The sequence below is a fragment of the Patagioenas fasciata genome, chromosome 16, assembly GCF_037038585.1.
Source record: "Patagioenas fasciata isolate bPatFas1 chromosome 16, bPatFas1.hap1, whole genome shotgun sequence".
Classification (NCBI taxonomy): domain Eukaryota; kingdom Metazoa; phylum Chordata; class Aves; order Columbiformes; family Columbidae; genus Patagioenas; species Patagioenas fasciata.
Genome location: NC_092535.1, coordinates 6,219,049 through 6,238,931, shown reverse-complemented (window position 1 = coordinate 6,238,931; position 19,883 = coordinate 6,219,049). Strand labels below are relative to the sequence as shown.

General features: G+C 62.5%; 2 protein-coding genes across 3 annotated transcripts; both read left to right on the top strand.

The window, feature by feature from the left end:
* Positions 1-16: 16 nt before the first annotated feature.
* Positions 17-4,810, top strand: REM1 (RRAD and GEM like GTPase 1). Its single transcript, XM_065849609.2, has 4 exons — positions 17-491; positions 711-793; positions 1,868-2,069; positions 2,257-4,810. The coding sequence occupies exons 1-4, from the start codon at positions 176-178 to the stop codon at positions 2,532-2,534; spliced, it is 879 nt and encodes a 292-aa protein (XP_065705681.1). The 5' UTR covers positions 17-175; the 3' UTR covers positions 2,535-4,810.
* A 951-nt stretch (positions 4,811-5,761) lies between these two features.
* Positions 5,762-17,124, top strand: HM13 (histocompatibility minor 13). Of its 2 annotated transcripts, XM_065849972.2 has the most exons (13): positions 5,762-5,966; positions 7,395-7,493; positions 8,014-8,096; positions 8,932-9,020; positions 9,806-9,891; positions 10,031-10,156; positions 11,327-11,384; positions 11,842-11,925; positions 12,214-12,250; positions 13,222-13,324; positions 13,880-13,965; positions 15,977-16,166; positions 16,768-17,124. In XM_065849972.2, the coding sequence occupies exons 1-12, from the start codon at positions 5,799-5,801 to the stop codon at positions 16,125-16,127; spliced, it is 1,170 nt and encodes a 389-aa protein (XP_065706044.1). In that variant the 5' UTR covers positions 5,762-5,798; the 3' UTR covers positions 16,128-16,166; positions 16,768-17,124. The 2 variants fall into 2 exon arrangements, with proteins under 2 accessions (XP_065706044.1, XP_065706045.1); XM_065849973.2 differs by lacking the exon at positions 15,977-16,166 and having other exon boundaries at positions 5,765-5,966.
* Positions 17,125-19,883: the final 2,759 nt, after the last annotated feature.

The window sequence follows — 19,883 nt, the reverse complement described above, 5'->3', positions numbered from 1 at the left end:
GGCGAGGGGCTCCACCTCCCGGGGTTTAAAGCCCGCGCCGGGCGGTGGCGAGTCTGTCCTGGGGAGAGTTGTGACCGAGCTGCCGCGGGCTCGAACGGGCACCGGGAGCGGCGCGGCCGGGGGGCGCGGGCAGCCGGGGCGACCTCTCCCAGCCCCGCTGCCCTCGGTGCCGCCAATGACCCTGAACACACAGCGCGGGAGCAAGAGCCCGCTGCGGAGGAGGGCCAGCACCCCCGTGCCGCGGCCGGGGCTGCCCGGGGCCACCGCGCAGCCCGAACCCGGTCACCTACAGCTTGGCCAGTCCGCATCCGAACCGGGCGGCCGCGCTGCGGCATCCCGGGCCAGCTGGTCCTCCGAGTCCTCGGGCTCTTCCGGCTCCTGGGAGCCCCTGTACCGCGTGGTGCTCCTGGGGGACCCCGGCGTGGGCAAGACCAGCCTGGCCAACCTCTTCGCCGGTGTCCAGGAGCGGGACCTGCTGGAGCAGCACGGAGGTGGGTGCCTGGCAGGGGGCCGGTTGGGTCCCCTCTGCAGTGGGGTCACCCGCCACAGCGCCCAGTGGAGGTGGCAGGGAGGCAGCGCGTGTCTGGGCTGCGTGCACAGCACTGTGATGGGAAAAACCCGTGTGTGAGGTGGAGAGGAGCCTGGTGCTGGGGCCGAGGCCCAGTGCCCGGGTAGTGCCACACCAACCAGGCTCTCCCGGTGTCTTGCAGTGGCCGCATACGAGCGCACGCTGTGCGTGGATGGCGAGGAGACCACGCTGCTGGTGATGGACACCTGGGAGCCAGAGCAGCGGGTATGGCAGGGCGGGGTGCTGCAGGAAGCCCACGGCACTGCGTCTGCTGGGACGTGCCCAGGGGATGTTGTACGGGCACAGCTGCTGCCGCGGGGCCTCTGAGCTCTGCAGAGGTCTCCCTGGGGCTTGCCTAGCCATGTCCAGGGCTCACCACTGCCCTCACTGCAGAGACCTGGGCAAGATAGGGACTGAGGTCACCTCTCTGACCGGCCCTTTGCCCACCTTTCCCTGCGAGGGAGGCCGCCTGCTGTGTTCTCGCTGGTGGGGACTCTCATGGTGAGGCACTGCGGGAGCAAAAGCAGCTGTGAGAGCACAGGGTGTCCCTCACATGAGGGGCAGGCGGGGGGAGGAAAGTGCTGCAGGGAAGGAGTGCAGTGCCAGCCCACACGTCCGCATGAGCTGGTGCTGCCAGCCAGTTCACGTGCTCCAGCAGGCAGAGCAGTGGCCTCGAGAGCCTGGCATGGGGCATTCCCTCTGCCCAGCGCATAGAAGCATCTGCTGGGTGGAAATGTCAGCACTGCCGTCACTGTCTCCTTCAAAATGCCCCTTTGCCTCCCTCCATGCCAGGGCCCAGTGCTCCCACAGGTGTCACCCAGCAGTGACCAGTCCCCAGGAGTGGGGATGGAGCTGGTGCCTGGGCTGTGCATGTGGGCACAGCACCCACGTGGGCTGGGGCTGCATTTTGCACACGGGGCTGCGCTTTTTGGAGGTACCCCAGCACCATAATGCCGTGACAACAGCCCTTTATTTCCACCACTGCTTCATGCCTCCCTCCCAGCTGGGCCCAGGGTTGCATGGCTGAGGGCAGTTCTGGGAGGTCCATCCTTGACCCCCTGAGCCGAGCTGAGCCCACAGCCCCAATTTGTTTCTGATAGAGGAGGAGACTCTCAAACACCCCCCAAAACCTAAAGCTTTTAATCACCATTTTACTGATAGGGCCACATGTCCGCTCCCCAAGATGTGGAGGCTGGCAGGTCCCATTGGTGTCGGGGTGCTCTGCTGTCCCCTGGGAGCGGTCAGGGCTGCCACCAGCCCCTGCAGTGTGGTGATATGTCATACGCCATGCGGTGACAGGGTGACAGCTGGCTCCGAAACCAGTGCCTGCAGGTGGGGAACGCCTACGTCATCGTCTACTCCATCACAGACCGAGGCAGCTTTGAGAGCGCCTCAGAGCTGCGCATCCAGCTGCGCCGTGCACGGCAGGCTGAGGACATCCCCATCATCCTGGTGGGGAATAAATCTGACCTGGTGCGTCGTCGCGAGGTGTCTGTTGAAGGTAAGCAGTTGGGGATGGTCTGGCTGGTGAGGACCCCCAAGGGGTCCCTGTTTCCAGACTCCCCACACAGCTCCCCCCACAATCCTTCCTCTGGACATGCAGCTGCTGCCCTGTGTGCAGCAGCACCTGTCCCTCAGCACCCGGGGTGCCAGCGGGGCTGTGTCCCCTCCCTGCCCTTCCCTTGCAGAGGGCCGTGCCTGCGCCGTGGTGTTCGACTGCAAGTTCATTGAGACATCGGCGGCTCTGCAGCACAACGTGGCCGAGCTCTTCGAGGGGGTGGTGCGGCAGATCCGCCTGCGCCGGGGGGGAAAGGAGGCCCAAACACGCCCTGCACCCCGCCAGAAGCGCAAGGAGAGCCTCACCAAGAGAGCGCGGCGCTTCCTCGACAGGCTGGTGGCCAGGAACAGCAGCAAAGTGACCCTCAAAGCCCGCTCCAAGTCTTGCCACGACCTGTCCGTGCTCTGAGAGCCGCTGCCTTCCTGACCCTCTGCACACATGGGCTGGGGACTCTCTGCCAGCAGTGTGGCCAGTGACTCCATGGAGAGCTCAGACAAGGCCAGAGTGATGCTGAGGACGTGGAGCTGTTTTTATGGGTGCTGAGGGATGCCCAGGGTGCTCTGGATCCAACCACCTCCCCTCCAGGACAGAGGACAAGTGGGGCCAGGTCTGCACCTGTGGAGCAGAGGGTGGAATGGGGACCTGCGTCTGGGGAGGTGGGATCCTGGATTATGGAGGCTTCTGAGGAGCTGGAGGTGAGGAGGGGCCGTGCCCCAGTGCAGGGCTGGAGGCTGGCAGGAGCATGGCTGTTGCTGCGTGTGGTGCCTATCCTTCGCAGGGCAGCAGGGACAGGCTAGGACACCATTGTAGTGTCCACCTCAAGTGTCCACCCAGAGCCCAGCTGTGGAGAGGAGCCAGGGAAGCACCAGCAGCATTGCCTGGCACCCCTGGCCCCTCTGCACCAGGGCTTGTGCTACATCTCCCTGGCACCAGCACTTCTTGGACTGAGGTTTTTCATCTGTCTCTGTACTGGTGCAATGGGGAAAACTCTTGATCTGCAGAATAAACTGCATCAGGGAGGTGCTGGTCTCTGCTGGGTCCCTGCTGCAGGGAGCCGTGTCCCAGAGCCCAGTTCCTCACCCACAGCCAGGGCAGGGAACCTGCCTCCTGCTCCAGCCTCACCAGGCAAAACACGTCAGGGCAGGGAGAGCCTTCATCCACCTTTGGCAGAAGTCTCTGTCCCTCACCCAGTGGTCGCAGCATCATCCCCTGTGATGGCAGATGCCCCAGATCCCCCTGCACCTTCCAGCAAGCTCCAGAAAACCCCCCTGGAAAGGGCTGAGCTGTGCTGCTGTGCAGCTCTCTGTCCCCAAGCACCGTGGGAGCTGCAAGCTGGGCAGGGAGCCGGGTGCTCGGTGGCTCCCGGTGCAGGAGCCGAGCAGCGGGACACAGACGGGAAGGGACGTGCTTGGCTGCAGCGAGTGACCCCGGGGAGGTGACGCTGGAGCCGCAGGGGCTCTGCCGGTTGTTTTTCGGCTCCGCGGCCGGCGAGCAGCCGGGACGCCGCGGGGTAGCCGGCTCGGCGGCCCCGGGCCCGGTGCCAGGGAGGATCAGCGGTGCCCTCGCTCCCCGGGTCGGGTCGGGAGTTTCCGCTCCCTTCGCGGCTCGGGCGTGGGGACCCATGGGCTGTGCAGCTGGAAAGGGGGTCACCGGCGCAAAGGGGACACTGTCCCCATGGGAAAACAGTCTCTCCACAGGAGCAAGCCCCAGCGGGGGCTTTTCCTCCCCGTTTCTGTCCCCAGGACCAGGGGAGTCCGCTCAGGCTTCTTCGTGCTGACTGGAGCCTCCCCGAGCCGTTGCTGCTTTCTCCTCGCTGCTGCTCTGCTGGGGCCCAGGCCCGGAGCTCCCCGCACACCGGTGCTGCGGGACGCGATGCTGCGGTTCACCCCGTGCCCGTTAGCGGGGCCGGGATCTGCACAGCGGGGCCGGGGGCTCCGCGCTGCCGCCTGTCCCTCCCGCAGCTGCAGCCGGCGCTTCCCTGCGGCAGCGGGGGGGCCGCGGCATGGAAAATTGGCAGCCAGCAGAGAGGGGAGTGGAAAGAATGAGCTCAAACCCAGAAAAATGCGACCGCGCTGGAGGGTGGGAGGAGAGGCCAAGGGGGGCCGGGGCGAGGTGCTGGGAAATGGAGCGAGGGAGGACGGAGGAGGGTGCTGAGCAGAGGGGGCCACGGCCAGACCCCGAGGCACACGGAGATGGACGAGAGCCCGACCGCTGCCCCCTTCTCCTCCAGCCTCCTCGCCGGTCTCCTGCGAGCCCTCCCGGCTCCCCATCCACCGCCAGCCCCGAGGGGACGGTGCCCACAGGCAGGACGGCGGGGCCGGGGGCTCCTTCGGGTTCTGGTTTAACCAAAACGCCGGGAGCCGCTTCCCCTCAGCCTGCGCTTCGGGCTCCCCCCGTTTCGGGGTGATGCGACCGCTTCGGTTAACCGGGGATGCTGCCTGCTGCTGCCCTCGCTGCCCGTCCTTCTTTGTGGAAGGACTGGTGGCAGGGAGGGTACAGCATCCCGGGCAGGGGGCCAGCCCCGCAGAGAGGAACATCGGCACTCCCGGGGGGCCCTTTCCATCTGCCCTCGCCTGAAAACGACGAATCACCCCGGCTCCTGAAATAGATCTTTGTTTGTTTGTTTGTTTTTAAAAAAAGGAAGAGGAAAACATGAAAAAATAAATCAACAACTTGCTTTTTAATCCCTGCTGCCCTCCCCTCCTCTGGCCGCGGCTCGGATCTAAACTGCGGGAAGCGCCGTTTAACTTTGCTCGGTTTTTACCCCCGCCGGTGTCTCTGCCCCGGCACAGGAGGGTGAGGGGGCCAGGGCACGGCCAGGCTGCCGGCAGCTCGGGAAGGGGGGACATTTGTGAGGAAAACACGTTTCAGCCAGCGCTCCAGCAGAGCCCCGGCCCCACTCCAGCGGGGGAGAGTTTGCTGCCATTTGTGAGACATTTTCACGGAGCGTAGTCGTGGGCGGGCTGGGAACGGTCCCGGGGGGCCCGGGGGCACGGGAGGGTCCTCGGGTACCAGCGGAAGGCAGGAGGACCCAGGACGGATGGAGGAGAAGCCTGGGAGTCCCCGACTCGCTGGGGCTGGCGGTGGCTGAAGCCGCCGCCTTCCCGCTCGTGGCCCGGGGGCTGCGGGGAGCGGGCCCCCCTGCCCACAGGGAGCCCCAGTGCTCCCGCCCGCTCCCCGCACCGGGGGACTAGGCAGGGAAGGACAGGACGGTGGCAAAAGCCTGCTGCGCTTACGTGGTCCCCCTCGACGGCACAGATCGCGGAAACGGGATAAACGACCGTAACCCGGGTCATCCCGGGCTGAGGCGGCCTGAGCACACACAGGGGCAGACAGGCCCTCGGCGGGACCAAGGGCTCTGCTCCGTCCCACCGGCCTCGGCCCGCCCGCCCTTCCCGCATCGGGGCCTTCCACGGCCGCCGTGCCCGGCTGCGAGCAGCCAGCCTGGAGACCGGTCCCGAGCGCGGCCGGAGCCCGCGGCCGCTCCGGGGGATGCAGGATCCCGGGAATGCCGGGATCGGGCCCAGCCGCGCTGTCGGTCTCCTAGCAACGCGGCGCGGGTTGCCGGGGGCGTGGTTAAGCGTCCGCGACGCGTGACGAAGTTCCGGTCGGTAAGAGGACGTGTCCCTGTCGCGCGCCGGCCGGAAGCGGAGCGCGGGGGGAGCAGCCGCCATGGAGGAGGCAGCGGCGCACAACGGCACCGGGCCCGGCGCCCCCGCTCCCGCCCGCCCGCCCGCCACCCCCGAGGGCATGGCGCTGGCCTACGGCAGCCTCGTCCTCATGGCGCTGCTGCCCATCTTCTTCGGGGCGCTGCGCTCCGTCAGCTGCGCCAAGAGCAAGGTACCGCCGGGGCCGCCCGGGCTCCCCCCGCCGGGACAGCCGCCCCCTCCGCACCGGGGGGCGTCCCCACCTACCCCCAGCCCGTGCCCGGCAGCGGGGGCTGCCCCTCGCCCCTCCAGGGAGACCCTCTGGGGCCTCCCCCAGCCTGGGTGCCCCCGGGTATCGCATCCTACGGCGGCTGTGGGGCCCAGCCTTGGAAGGGCAGACACCCGGAGGTGGCAGCAGGGGACCCCGGGGGGATGGTCTGGTATCCCTCGGACTCTTCTCCAGCCCCATCTGCGCTGTCCCCATCAATTCAAGTGCTGCAGAACTCGTCACTGCACCTGTGCCCCCAGGAGAGACGGTGTGCTGGGGGGACGCTGTGGCTTTGCTCCCCAGACCTGCAGGGCTGGGCTTGGTCCCCAGGCTGCTGCAGTGCACCCCTACCTGTACCCCTGCAGCCCATCGAGCTGCTCTGCATTTTGGGCAGCAGATGGGACTTAAATCCCAACACTTTGGCTCCTGAAGCTCAGGAGAAGGGGCTATTTTACACTGTCTGATTTATTGCAGATTTTTAAAGCCCTTTGCCTGGCCTTACATCCTGCCTCAGGGGGTTCAGCTGATTTTACCGGGTTCCTGACAGCAGAGGGCTGCCGGCAGGGCCTGGCTGTGGTTCTGGGGGGTGGATTTCTCTTTCCTCGCGCCGCAGGGAGCAAGAGGCTGTTTGGGTACTTCTGTGCTGCCGGGCAGCAGCTGTGCCTGAGACAAGCTGCTGCTCCTTCCAAACATCGCTTTATGTAAGGGTTTTTGTTCGTGTGCGTTTGGTCCGACGCTGGCTGCAGGTGTTTGTGTGACATTAGATGTCTGGGCAGGGGAACAGACAGCCCTCTGCCTCCCCTCTGAAAGCTGAAGGTCTCTTGTGGGAGGTGGCTCGGAAGGGGGCTGGTTCAGCTGGTGTCAAGGTGTCTCGAAAGGGAAAAAGGGTTTATAAACCTGGAACTTTTGAGCATAAGGGGCATCCCAAGAGTGAGGTGAAGGATGAAAAGGTGATGGGAGAAGAACGTCATCGCAGGCAATGGCCAGATGGTGCGCACAGATGGGCAGGCTGTTGGGGCGTGCGTAGCGAGGGGACCCGGCTCCCCTCGGGGCTCGGGGAGAAAGGAACAACGCCAGCGCAGTGGGCAGAGATTTTTTTTCTTTTTCCTTACTCCAAGAGGAAAAAAGCCATAAATCGTGGCAGCCCTTGGAGGGCCAAATGCAAGGTTTTGATTTTTCCACCTCAGACTCTGCCTGTGACACAGCCCCAGCTCTGGGAATGACGGGGGCCAGTGGGTGCCCAGCTCCTCTCAAAGCCGCCGTGGAGCCCCGCTTGTTGTGTCCGTTCACCCATGCGCAGGTGGGAACCTGGAGCAGGGACTGACCCACTCCGTCCTCTCCTTCGCTCCCCAGAACTCCTCGGACATGCCAGAGACCATCACCAGCCGAGATGCTGCTCGTTTTCCCATCGTGGCCAGTTGTACCCTGTTGGGGCTCTACGTCTTCTTTAAAGTAAGTGAGTGACGCCAGTGCCTTCATCCTCCCTGCCTGGTCAGGAGCTCCCAAAACTGGGTCAGCTCCATTTTTGGTTTCCCCTGGCTGGGGGCCCTTAGCATTGGGACAGAAAATGTGTAAGGCTGCAGAGCTCAAGCTCTTTGGTGTCACCAAGCAGGAGGGCATCAGTTCTCACCTGAATTTTAATAGCTTGGGGTAAATCAGAGCCCATTTGTGCACAGGGTGGTTCTGGAGAGCTGCTGAGTGGCTCTGTCCTCCTTCCTGCAGTGCATGAGTTATTTTTTGACCCGAGTGGCTGTAGATGTGCGACAGCTCGCAGGCCTCTTGTGCTCGTTCTGTGAGCAGACGGCTATTTCCAACATATTTCCCATCAGCAGTGCAAGAATTTGGGTTATTCCAGCTATTCTCTTCATCTCCCTGGAGCACCGACGCCGCAGCTGCCAAGTGCAACGTGAAGTGCTGCAGATGGGGCAGACGCTGCAGTAACCAACCCCTACTGTCTGGCTTTGTCTTGCAGATATTCTCACAAGAGTACATCAATCTCCTGCTTTCCATGTATTTCTTTGTGCTGGGGATCCTGGCCCTGTCCCACACCATCAGGTACAGCAGAACAAGGGTTGTGACTGGGTGGGGTGTCCAGGGCTGCCTCCTCTGCGAGGGCATGGAGATTATTTGGGGTTTCTCAAGCACAGTTGCCTCATGGCAGAGCCGAGTCCCAGGTCATGGGATGCTTTCCCTCAGAAAAGGTGTAAAGGGCTCTCCATGCAGGCCCAGAGCTGCTGTGAGCCCTTCCTGATGGGGCAGCCAAGGGCAGAACCAAAGTCTGGGAGGTCCTGGCCATCTGGGACCCCATGCAGCCTCACTGGGAGAGCTGGTAGGGGTGTGGGTGTCCACTGGTGTGGGACAAGGCCAGCCCTGCCCCATGGAGCTGCTCTGGCTTCTCAGAGTCCTCACTGCTCTCCGGAGGGGTTAGCTCCTTGGTGTCCCTGTTCCCCTTACTGGGATGGCTGGAATGGGCAGCTGGAGCTCCTGGAAACATCCCCCAGCTCCCACTCTGGTGCTCGGCATGAGGTTTTGAAAGTTCAGGCTGTTTCAGTAACTGAAAAACTGGTTTCCTGTTTCCTGAGCTCTGAGCGTTGGAGACCAGATGCTCTCCCTGGGCTGGTGCTGTGACTGAGGCTTTGTCCCGGCTCCCGGTGTTGTGGGAGGGCAGTTTGGGGCTGCCACAACCAGTTCTGGGTGCCCAGACACACTTGGTGCCTGAGGGGCTGCTCTGGGGCACAGGGAACCTGATGGGGGGTTGGGCTGGGTCCTGACTTCTCTGTGCCTGGAGCATTTTGGGGGACTGTCACGCACGCGCAGGTTATCCCTCTGGGGAGGACAAAGTCCCACATTGCTTCTGTCCAACAGCCCTTCCCTGCACCTCTCGTTTCAGCCCCATGATGAACAGATTCTTCCCCGCAAATTTCCCCAACAAGCAGTACCAGCTGCTCTTCACCCAGGGTTCCGGGGACAGCAAGGAGGGTACGTTGGTCTCTCTGGGGGACTGAACGTTTCTGCCTTTACCGTTCTGTTTCTTGTGCACTTGGTGTTTTCACTTTCAGCCAATTGAAACCAACTTCTCACAGACTCACCTCTTGCTCCTGCTGCGCTTCTGTAGCCAGCGTGAGCCCTGTGTCTCTGCAGAACTGGGGCTGCCGCCTGCACCGTCCTGCGCCAGCAGCTGCCTCCCTCCCTGCTGCCTCTGCCCAGCAGTGAAACCCCAGAAATGGGTCCCTGAGCACTACAGGAACAGAGCTGTGGCCACTATTAAATGTGCTACCTTTATTTCATCTCCTCAGGCAGCGTAGTACCAACTTTTGTGCTGCCTTAGCTGATCTGATTCAAATCTCCACACTGGTAGATGTTTTGGTTTCCTGCCCCATAGCTTTACTGGTAAGGGAAAACTTCATCTAGAGATACTAGCAGGAGTTAACTGGTGCAGGAAGAGGGAGAAGCTCTGCCCCTCCTGCCTCAGCCTGTGCCTGAATCCAATTTCCTCGCTGCCAGCAGGATGGCAGATGCTCTCCATGTGGCAGGGTCTGCCTGGAGGGGAAGGTCTGGCCTTGCCAGGCCCGGCTCTGGCTCACAGTCAGTCTGCACGTGTTTACTGTGCGCATGGGTATTCCTGGGGACACAGTCCCCTTGTTTAGGACACAAGGGCTGCGTCTCTGTGTCCCCACTGCTGTGAAGTCACTCGTCTCTGCCCTGCGTGGGAAGTGGGGAGCTGCCTGGGCTGCCCAAAATCTGACTTCTCGGTTTTATTGCAGAAATAGTGAATTATGAGTTTGACACTAAGGATCTCGTGTGCCTGGCCCTGAGCAGCGTTGTGGGCGTCTGGTACCTGCTGAGGAAGGTGAGGGAACCCCAGCCCTGTTCAGGGGGAGCAAGGACTGGGCTGGATTTGGCCCAGTTCCGCACAAAGCGCCTGCAGGCTGAGGCCACAGCTCGGCACGCGCGGTGGGACCCAAATCTCCTTTTCCTGCTGTTCTCAGCACTGGATCGCCAACAACCTCTTCGGGTTAGCGTTCTCCCTCAACGGGGTGGAGCTGCTGCACTTGAACAACGTCAGCACTGGCTGCATCTTGCTTGGAGGCCTCTTCATCTACGATGTCTTCTGGGTAAATGGGAGCGTTCCCGGGGCAGACGTGAGCTGCAGCCGTTGGTAGAAGACGTGTGTGGGGTGTTGTGCCTCTTCGAAGGCAGCAGGCTGTCTGGACGCACGTTTGTAGTCAGGATTTCCACTTTCTCAGCCCAAAAGGGTGTGGTGGTGATGATGACAGAATCAAACGGGCAGAACGCGGCTCAGCAAATGTTTATTCTTTTAATCTCTGGCTTGGAGAGCCCAGGGCTGGCGGGGATCTTGTCAGGGCTGGTGTGGGGTACCTGGGTGTGCAGTGCATCCCATTTGGTAACTTGTGTTCCCAGCTGAGTTCTTCCCAGTGCCTGGCAGAGCTGGAGGACGAGACTGCTCTGGGGTGTGCTGATCCTGTTTGTGAGCTGTGCCTCACCTCTGTCACCTGCCAGCTTCGTTAGCGTCCTTCTGCTCTCCTGTGCAGGGGACCGAACCCTGGAAAGCCTCCAGCCTCTCCCTCAGCCTGTGCAGAGCCCCAACACCTGCATTTTGAGGTTTTCCTGATTCCTCTCCAATGGGATCCTCCTTTCCCCTTGGCATGTCCCCATTCCCCAATCCTTCCCACTGCATCCCCCTCCCGAGTTATTTGGTTTCCGAAAATCTGAGAGCCTTGTGCACCATGCAGTCTGTCCAGCAGCTCAGCAGCTGCATAATCCTTCCTTACTTAAGCCTGGCTACTGTGTGTGATTCTGTACTTCGCTGGTGCTGCCTGTTTCACAGGCTCGTTAACAGCTCTGTGGTTCATTAGCCCGTGTGCCTCTTCCTCCGCTGCACTCAGCTGTAGAGGACTCAGCACACCCGGTGCCTTGTGCCCTGCTCGGGGTGCAAGTGTCTTCCTGGTGCTTCAGGGACAGTGAGAGCGCGACCCTTGCTGCTCTCCCTTTACCGCTGTCTCCTGCTTCAGTTTTCCCAGCAGGTCAGTGGATCACCAGAGCCTCGTGAAAGGATTGTCCTGAGGTGGAGACCCTCTCACTGTGCCCCGTGCACTCCCCTGGGTGCTGGGATCCCTTGCAGGCCTCCTCTGCCCACGGTTCTGCTGCTTTTTGGCTATTTTCTGCCAGTGAGGCCACTCCAAGCCCCAAGATGAGGCCATAGCCAAGCGTGTGCATGTTCCTGTGCTGCTGTGCTCACCCCCTACCCCTCTGCTTGCCCCTAGGTCTTTGGGACCAACGTAATGGTGACAGTTGCCAAATCATTCGAGGCCCCGATCAAACGTGAGTTGATCTTCTGTGTGCTGGAGTGGGGGCTGCCCTGTGCACCCCCTTCCTTTGGAGGTGGCTCAGAAGGTGGGCTGAGGGCAAGGAATGTCCCCTCAGACTGCTGCCGGTGTCGCTGACTGGCAGGGAGCTGGGCAGGGTCTCTGCAGAGGGGATAGTCTGCACCCTGAGAGCAGGCAATTTCACTTCAATTAAAAAATACCAAAACACCTTCCCTCCCCAGAAAAATCAGCAAAGGTGAATTTGTGCAGTTATGGAGCACACAGAGGTTTGGGAGCTGGGGCTGAACCCTGTGCATGGGGCTGGCCCCAAATCCCTGCTTCCATCCCAGCTGAGGGCAGAGGTCTTGCCCTGCTCCGGTCCTTTTTTGCCAGCCCCAGTGGTGCTGAGTTCTACTCGGCACAAACACGCCCCTCATTGTCCCCCTCCCTGTCCCCGTCTCTGCCCCTCGCAGTGGTTTTCCCTCAGGACCTGCTGGAGAAGGGACTGGACGCCGACAACTTTGCCATGCTGGGTTTGGGAGACATTGTCATTCCAGGTGAGGACAGAAGAAAGGGGGCATGGCCAGGATTGTCCCTCTGAAGGGGCTGCGGGAGCTGAGCGGGTCCCTGCCTCTGTCCTTGGCCCTGCCAGAACCCCACGGGTCCCCGCCGGGGCTGGGGGGTGTCCCAGCGGGGCTGGGGGGTGTCCCAGCAGGTCCGGGTGCTGTCCCGGTGCCTTGTGCCACGAGGGGGCACTGTCTCCCCAGGCATGGCGCCGGAGCCGCTGCGGGTCCTGCCTGGCTCCCGCAGCCTGCTGTCGCCTCACTGTCTCCTTGTCCCCGCAGGGATCTTCATTGCCTTGCTGCTGCGGTTTGACATCAGGTGAGTAGGTGGCAGGGAGGGGGCTTTGCCTGGTTGGATCTTGCAGAATATTTGTGCTGCTTTTATAGAGGAAAAAGGGGAAGGCAGGAGCGCAGCTGTGTGCTCCCCCTGGGGCTGTTGAGGGGGCTGCGGGGTGAGGGGAAGCTCTGGAAAGAGAGTAGATGTGAGCAGGGATGGCTTTGTGGTGGTGTCTTGAGCACTGGGGTGAGTCGTTTGAGCTCACGGCCCTTGCTGTATGCACAGCAGGGAGGCAAGCAGTATGCAACAGCCCCCCCCAGCCTCCCTAGGACCGCGGAAGAGCAGGCAGAGCTGCTGTGCGGAGGGACCGAGGGGAAATTGCGAGTTCATGGGAAAACCCTGAGGGTGCCGGGGCCCAGGAAGCGCTCATGTGGATGCAAATCTGTGCCGGGCAGTGCTGGCTCCCGCAGGGCTGGGGGAAGTGGCTCCTTCCCATGCAGGGAAGCTGCTCCCACCGCCGAGGTGCAGCTTTCGGCACTTGCCACACACCAAAAGTCTCTGGCGCGGGAGCTGCCAGGAACAGGCTGTGTGTGTGACCGCGGTGGGGTGGCCCCGCTGCTGTCACACAGACCCTCTGGGCTGGCCCAGCCCTTCCAGGTGTTTCCACCCACATCGAGCCTGCACCTGCTGGGAATCCCCGTTCCCGCAGCCTGTCCTGCAGAAAACAGCATGGGCTGAGCACCAGGGACCGGCTGGGCCTCCTCAAGGAGATGGGACCCTCTCCCTGGACCCCAACATCGATTCCTTCCCCCCCAGCAGCCACCCAGCAGTAGGATCGCGTGTCTCAACCCCTCATGCAGGTGTCACCCACTCCAGTCCCACCCCACTCCCACAGCACCGGGGGCTGTGCTGGTGGCAGTCCTTGCACTGGGGGTGTCTGCGAGCGCTGAGCCGACTCCGTTTCAGTCACTGGTGTCCCAGACCCGAGGTCACTGTCCTCCCTTTCCCTACAGCCTCAAGAAGAACACTCACACGTATTTCTACACCAGCTTTGTGGCCTACATCTTCGGGCTGGGCCTGACCATATTCATCATGCACATCTTCAAGCACGCCCAGGTGAGCTCCGCTGCGCAGAGGCATGTCCCGGGTGGGACCTGCCAGCTTGGCCACGAGGTTCCTGCATCGTGCCAGGAAAAAGCAGCTGCATTCCTTGTCTTGACTTTGGTTCTCCAGTGCCACCCAGTACCTTTCCCTGCCCAAAACTTGTGTGCCTGGCTGGAGGAGAGTCCTGTTTGGGGCAAGGCTGTTTTAGGCAGCTGTGTTTCCAACAGCAGCACCTCAGTTGGGCTCTCCTGTGTTTTTGTGGCTCTTTGCAACCAAGCTGGCCCTGCAGACCCACCCTCCATGCTGCAGAGGGGCCCTGAGAGCACCGCGGATGCTGTCACTGCTCTGTATGGGGCCCTTGGTGTGTCGGCAGCCCACTGGAACCTCACGGCGAGGGTTTTGTGCTGGTGCAGCTGTATCTCAGCTCTGAAAGCTGCTTCTGGGGCATTAACCCTCTGTGTAGCCCTGTAACAGATGTCATGGGTGCCGAGGGGACAGGACCAGCTCGCTTTGCACTCCTCACGAGGACTGATTTGTGGTTTAACAGTAGTTTTTCTTTCCCGCCAGCCTGCCCTGCTGTACTTGGTCCCCGCATGCATCGGATTCCCACTTCTTGTGGCCTTGGCAAAGGGAGAAGTAGCTGAAATGTTCAGGTGAGCCTCAGCTGGGACCAGAGCTGTTTAGCCCCCGGCGCTGGAACGCACGAAGCGTGCAGATGTTCCCACGCCTGGGCACAGCTGGAGGGACGGGTTCATCTGGGCACGCTTTGGGTGTGTGTGTGGGTGGAGGGAGCGGGTCTGTGTCCGTACACGCCAGCCCTGGCTCCAGCCGCTTCCTTGGAGCCACGTGAGAGCTTTGCTGCAGTACCAACAGGCAGCAGCATCTGGTATCGCTTTCCACCCCAGTGACAAGCTCTTCCCGTGCGCTGGCAGGCCAGAGAGGGTGGGACCGCACACCTGGTGCTGAAATACTCGGTCATTGTGTCCCAGGGCCTGTGGGTGGGGGAGAACGGAGCCGGATCCGGCTGCCGGAGCAGCCAGGGCTGGTTCCAGCACATCCCGGCCTCCCAGCACGGTGAAGAATCCTGGTTTGCAGCAGTCGCCCTGCCCAGGGGATGGCAGGTGTGGAGAAAGGGGCTGTGTGGTGCTGTTGCTTTGCAGCTCCTCTATGCCTGCCACGCACCAGGTGTTTGCCTGTTTGCTGTCAGCAGGCAGCTCTGGTCTCCTGCCCAGACTGTCCCCTCTGAGCTGCTCAGAGACCGGCCTGGCACTCCGGGAGCTGTTTGTGCACTGTGCTTGATACTCGGTGGTGGTGACCTGGTTTGAGAATGGCTGAAGCAGCGGAGGGAAGGGAACACCCGTCCCAAAGCAGGATTGTGAACCCCCCCAGCCTCCCCACTCTGGGGATGCTCCTGCCCAAACCCTCAGCCTGCTCAAAGGGAAACCAGCACCCATCTGGGGCGCAGCGGGGAGCCTCAGTTCCCCCCACTCCCCTGGGAGACGTGGGTCTGCATGTTCCCACCCGGCTCTTGGCTGGGCTGGCTCCCCAGCCCCCCTGCACCTGCCCAGCCTTTGATGTTTGCTGCTGCAGGCGCTGCCTGTCCTGGGATCGGCTTTCCTGTGCACCTGGGATCCCGCAGCCGTTCTCCCCAGTGCTGTGACTCACCAGCTGACAGTGCCGGTACCTCCTGTGCCAGGAAACTGGGGAGAGATGAGCTGTCAGTCCGGCCCTGCTTGCAGCAGGGGGCCTGGCAGCCAGGCACTGGGGGCTAATGCCCCCACAGAGCATCAGCACAAGCTGCTCTGGCAGCAAAGCACTGCCTGCTGATGCTCTCTGAGTGCTTCCAGGGTGAACGCAGCAGCCTGAGGGGTTGCAGCTTTGGACCCCGGGCTCCAGTGCCCCTGAAAGTCACCCCAGCTGCAGGCAGAGGAAATGGGATTCAAGGGGACTCATGCCTGGAGGGCAGTGGCTCCCACCGCAGGAATCCCACCAGGTGTAGCTCCCCGTCACGGCTTTGGTACGCCCTGATCCTCCCCTGTGGTCTCTGCTGTGCTCAGCAGGCTGCCTGCTCACCATGAGCTGCCTGCGCACCATGAGCTGCCTGCACGCCGTGTCTCGCAGGCTCGGATGCAGGGGCAAACCCAGGCAGCACTGCTAGGAGGGCGGGAGCAAGCGGATCTGTACTGCAGGCCCGGGGAAGGTGCCGATGGAGCAGAGGTGGACGGCATCGGGTTGGTTTTGCGGCTCCCAGCCTTGGCAGCCTCCCTGGGCAGGCCGTGACCTTCGCTCTGCCTCTGTCAGCAGTGGGGAACCCACTCAGAGCTGCTGCAGACGAGCTGATCTTGAGTGGGAGGAAAGGGTCTAAGGACACGACTGAAACAGGGAGATTCAGGCTCAACATGCAGAAGGGATTGTTGTTGCCCCTGAGGGTGGTGAGAGCCTGGCCCAGGTTGGCCAGAGAGGTGGTGGATGCCCCATCCCTGGAGACATCCCAGGCCAGGCTGGACGGGGCTCTGACCAACTGACCTGGGTGAAGATGTTCCTGCTCATGGCGGTAGTTTGCAGCAGTCTCCCTCCAAAACTCTTCTGCTTTTTCTCTCTCCCCCCTCTCCTTTCTGTCCTCGTCTTCCCTCTGTCCCCTGCTGCTTCCTTTCTCTTCCGCAGCTACGAATCCTCTGCTGAAATCTTGCCACACACACCGAGACTTACCCACTTCCCCACCGTGTCCGGCTCGCCGGCCAGCCTGGCTGATTCCATGCAGCAGAAACTGTCCTGTCCCCGCCGACGCCGGCAGCAAAGCCCCAGTGCCATGTAGCAATCACACGCGGTGCCCTTTCTCTGTCGCTCTGGCCAGGTAGGGGCTGGTTCCGGCTGTCCCCTGTCCCCAGGCACAGGCAGCAGCTGTCACCACATTGCTGCGGGACAGCTGCTCTCCCTGGCTTTGAGGGAGAGGGTTTGACATCTCTGACCTCACTGTGCTGCAGTGCTCCTGGGTTTCCTCTGCCGGGGCCCTGGGGACGGTGCCAGGGGATTTGCAGCCGGAGGAGCAAGCCCTGAGGGGGTGTCACTGCTCTTGGTCTTGCTGTGGCTCCTTTGGTGGCACCAGTGCTTGGTGTGGCAGCATGGGGCTATCCAGGGTCTCCGAATGTGCTCTTGGGAGTGAAGATGGGCACAGACAGGTGGACAGATGGCCGGGCACAGAGCTGGGGGAAGCACCAGCCCCTGGCTGGGTCCCCCCCATCCCTGGTGTCTGGGGGGGTGTCACAGTGCTCGTCTCCCCACTTGGGCTCTGCCCCATCAGACTTCCTGCACCAGGGGGCTGATGGCTGGAGCTGACCCCTCCTCAGCACAGCGGGGCAGACCCCAAACCTGCGGCGTGGGCTGGGCTGTCCTTGCCAGGCACAGATCTCTGTCCCCAAGGTCTGACCCCACTCACTGCTCCCTCTTGTCCCCAGCTACGAGGACAGCTCTACCCCCAAGGATGTGCCGGGGGCCTCCAAAGAAGAGACGACAGAAGCCGCCAAGAAGGAGAAGTGACCTTGTTCATGGGCCATGCCTGGTGCCGCTGGGCTGGGGCCCTTCCAGACCCTCTGCAAGTGACAGACGACGAAACAATTGTGCAAAAGCATCATGTTGTGTGTGTGGGAGCAGCCGCCCAGGTGGGGCATCGATGTTACTGCATCACCGTCCCCCCTGCCTGGTGACCTCCTATGGGGGTACAAGGCGGGTGGGGGGGCAAACCACAGGCTGGTTTTTAAATTTTGTATTGTGCATTTGCTTTCTCTCATATTAAACCATGTTGAAGGAAGGAAGGAAGGAGCGCTGGTCTGGCAGTGCCGCGGCCTTGTTCTCCCTGTGGGGCCCGTGGCCGTTGTCCGGCTGTTTCCAAGTGACCATCCCCTTCCCCCTCCTGCTCCTGTGCTCGGCCTCAGCCTACCCCCCCCGACCCCCCGCAACACTCAGATTTAGGGCCACAGTTGCTGACCCCTAGCCTGTCCTGGGGTGGGTTTGATCTGAGGTCTCACCCTGGAGCGGGGATCAGGGTGCAGGAACCCTACGGTTTGGGGACGTGCTCTGCCTTGCCTATGTGTGTGGGGGGGCTCAGTGAATTGGGGCTAAACCCCCACAGCCTTGGGGAGCAGGACAGAAGGGAAGGAGCTGGGGAACCCCAGTCCCAGAGTGGGGTGAAGAGTGTGGGCTGTCCCTTGTCCTTGTGGGAGTCTGGGGCCACAGGGGCAGCTCCAGCAGCTGCCACATGTCCCACAGCACTGGCCCTGTCCTCCCTGCCCGCCCTTAGGCAGGCGTGTGGAGGATCCAGCATCCCTCTGGCCATGCCCACTGCCAGAATAAATAGAAAGTGTTTGCCGGCTTGGCAGCTCCGCCACAAAAGCCGTATTGAACCATTATTCCCCACGTCGGCTGCGAGCACTAAAAGTGGCGCCTCGCGTTCTGCCATCTAATGACCCTTCGTAGTCTCCTACAGATGTTTTCTATGACTTACAGCTCCTTTTCCAACAGTCCTGTCCGCAAAAACAAGAGGGGCCACTTTAATTCCAATTAAATACCTCCAGCTAAGCAAACAGTGTGCAGCAGAGCCCGGGCAGCGCGGCTGCCGGCCCGGCCCATGGAGTCACTGAGTCTAGACTCCAGATGTGGTTTCACCAGCCTCCAGTGTCCCATGGAAAACTGGTGCTGGCTTTGCTGTGGGGTGCAGCGCTCTGTCCGAGCTGGGGTCCTGCTCACTGCTGTGGTGTGACAGCACGGAGCCCCCGGCGTCGATCTGGCACCACGTCCCACGAGGTGCCATGTCCTCCCTGGCTCCAGGTGGTGGGAGCCTGATGCCACCATGGCCTTGTGCCTGTCCCCATGCAGCCTCCTCGAGTGCACAGGGACATGCTGGGGGGCTGCACGTTACCCCCAACCCCTCATGGCCCTCCCTCCCTGCAGAGCTGGGGACACTCATACTGATTGTATGTGCGTGCGGTGAGAGCGGCAGCGAGCCAGGAGCTTTCCCAGGACACAGAAGGTCTGGGGAGGGGACAGCAGGGTCACCCCGCCCTGCCCAGCTGATACGCGGGTACTGGCCCGGAGGAAGGAAGCGCTCAGGCCCGTGAGGATCTGCCCCTGGAGCTGGCGCCTCGGCGCTCCCGGGCTCACTCAACCGCTGCACCTGGGCCCAGCGGCACCGCCGCCACCTCCGCTCCGGGGCTGCGCGGCTCCACGCTGTCTGGGCTGCCGCTGGGCCACCTTCCCCTCACCACAGGGTCCCTCCGGATCGGAGGGGTGGGCTGCGGAAACAGGAATGTGTCGGCTCCAGCAAGAAACCTTTCTGCAGAGCTGGGCCCAGCTGGGACAGGGGCTGGAGCCAGGGCCAGCCCACCCTGCTGCTGGCAGCATGGGGTTCGGGGTGATGCCCCCCATGGCCCCTCAGGGCAGCCATGCAGGTGTCCACTGGTGGGGGGAGCCCTTAGGCCCCCTCCCCTCATGACGAGCTCCTGTGCGGATCGCAGCAGGGTGTGATGGGCTGAGCTGAGGGTGCACCCCTGGGTGCCCATGCCAGGCAGCAGGGTGCTGGTCTCAGGGGTGGGGAGTGCTGGTGCCTGGAATGGGGGAAGACACCTAAGCTGCTCGGCCCCAGAGCCCTGCAGAGCGTCCCCACCACAGCTGGTGGGGCGTGCTGGATGTCCTGTGCAGGGCTGGGGATGCCCAGCACAGTGGGGGTGCCAGCTGTGAGAGCTGGGGTCCTGTGGGTGGTGGGTGCTGGAGGGGGGAGGAAGCAGCCGAGAGCAGCCCCAGCCAGTGAGGAGGGGCAGGAAGCTGGAATAAATCCCAGGAAGGGCCGCCTGGCTCCAGCTGGTCTGGGCTGCAGCGGATGGAGCCGGGGACGGGAAGGGAGAAGGCGGGAGAGGAACGCACAGGGGCTTTCTCAGGCCTCAGTCCCACTCCAGCTGTGCGGGCGGCCCCAGCTTAGCATCATGCTGCGGGCACTGGGGGCTGCAGGCTCTGCACAGCCCCAGCACTGAGGTGCACGTGTCCCCAGGGCTCATCCGTGGATAGCATGGACTGAGGGGACCTGGACAGAGTGCAACCCCCCAGCCAGGGCAGGAGCAGCCCAGGTTTGGGGAATCCATGCTGTTCTGCAGCCCTGCAGAGCCCTGTGTGCCCAAGTGTGGGGCTGGGTGCTGCTGGGGCTGGCGTGCTGGCTGGTCCCTGTCCCCATCATCTCCGTGACACTGGCAGCCCCCACAGCCCCTTGCTGGCCTGGCGTGGCCATGCCCTGTGTGGTCCCAGTGGGGCGTGGGGCGGTCAGGGGCTTTGATGTCCTCGGCTGCTGGGCAACCCCTGCTCTGCGCAAAGCAGCCACCCCCCTGGCTGGGCTGAGCCCCGCCAGCACCATATGGCCGAGGCCGCTGTTACCGCGCTGCACTCCCAGTTCCCAGAATTGAGATGGAAATGAAGCTATCTGTCTTGCCGGACAACGCCAGCGGTGCTGGCCAGAATGCTGTGCCAGGACCCTGCGCCCAGCTGTGGCCAGGGCAGAGTCCTGGGGCTGCGCTAGCACCCCTGAACA

Coding starts and splice junctions, on each gene's coding strand:
- REM1 (XM_065849609.2), top strand. CDS start 176: ATGACCCTGAACACACAGCGCGGGAGCAAGAGCCCGCTGCGGAGGAGG. Junction 492..710: donor CCTGCTGGAGCAGCACGGAG/GTGGGTGCCTGG, acceptor GGTGTCTTGCAG/TGGCCGCATACGAGCGCACG. Junction 2,070..2,256: donor TCGCGAGGTGTCTGTTGAAG/GTAAGCAGTTGG, acceptor CTTCCCTTGCAG/AGGGCCGTGCCTGCGCCGTG.
- HM13 (XM_065849972.2), top strand. CDS start 5,799: ATGGAGGAGGCAGCGGCGCACAACGGCACCGGGCCCGGCGCCCCCGCT. Junction 11,385..11,841: donor ATTCGAGGCCCCGATCAAAC/GTGAGTTGATCT, acceptor TGCCCCTCGCAG/TGGTTTTCCCTCAGGACCTG. Junction 11,926..12,213: donor GGGAGACATTGTCATTCCAG/GTGAGGACAGAA, acceptor TTGTCCCCGCAG/GGATCTTCATTGCCTTGCTG.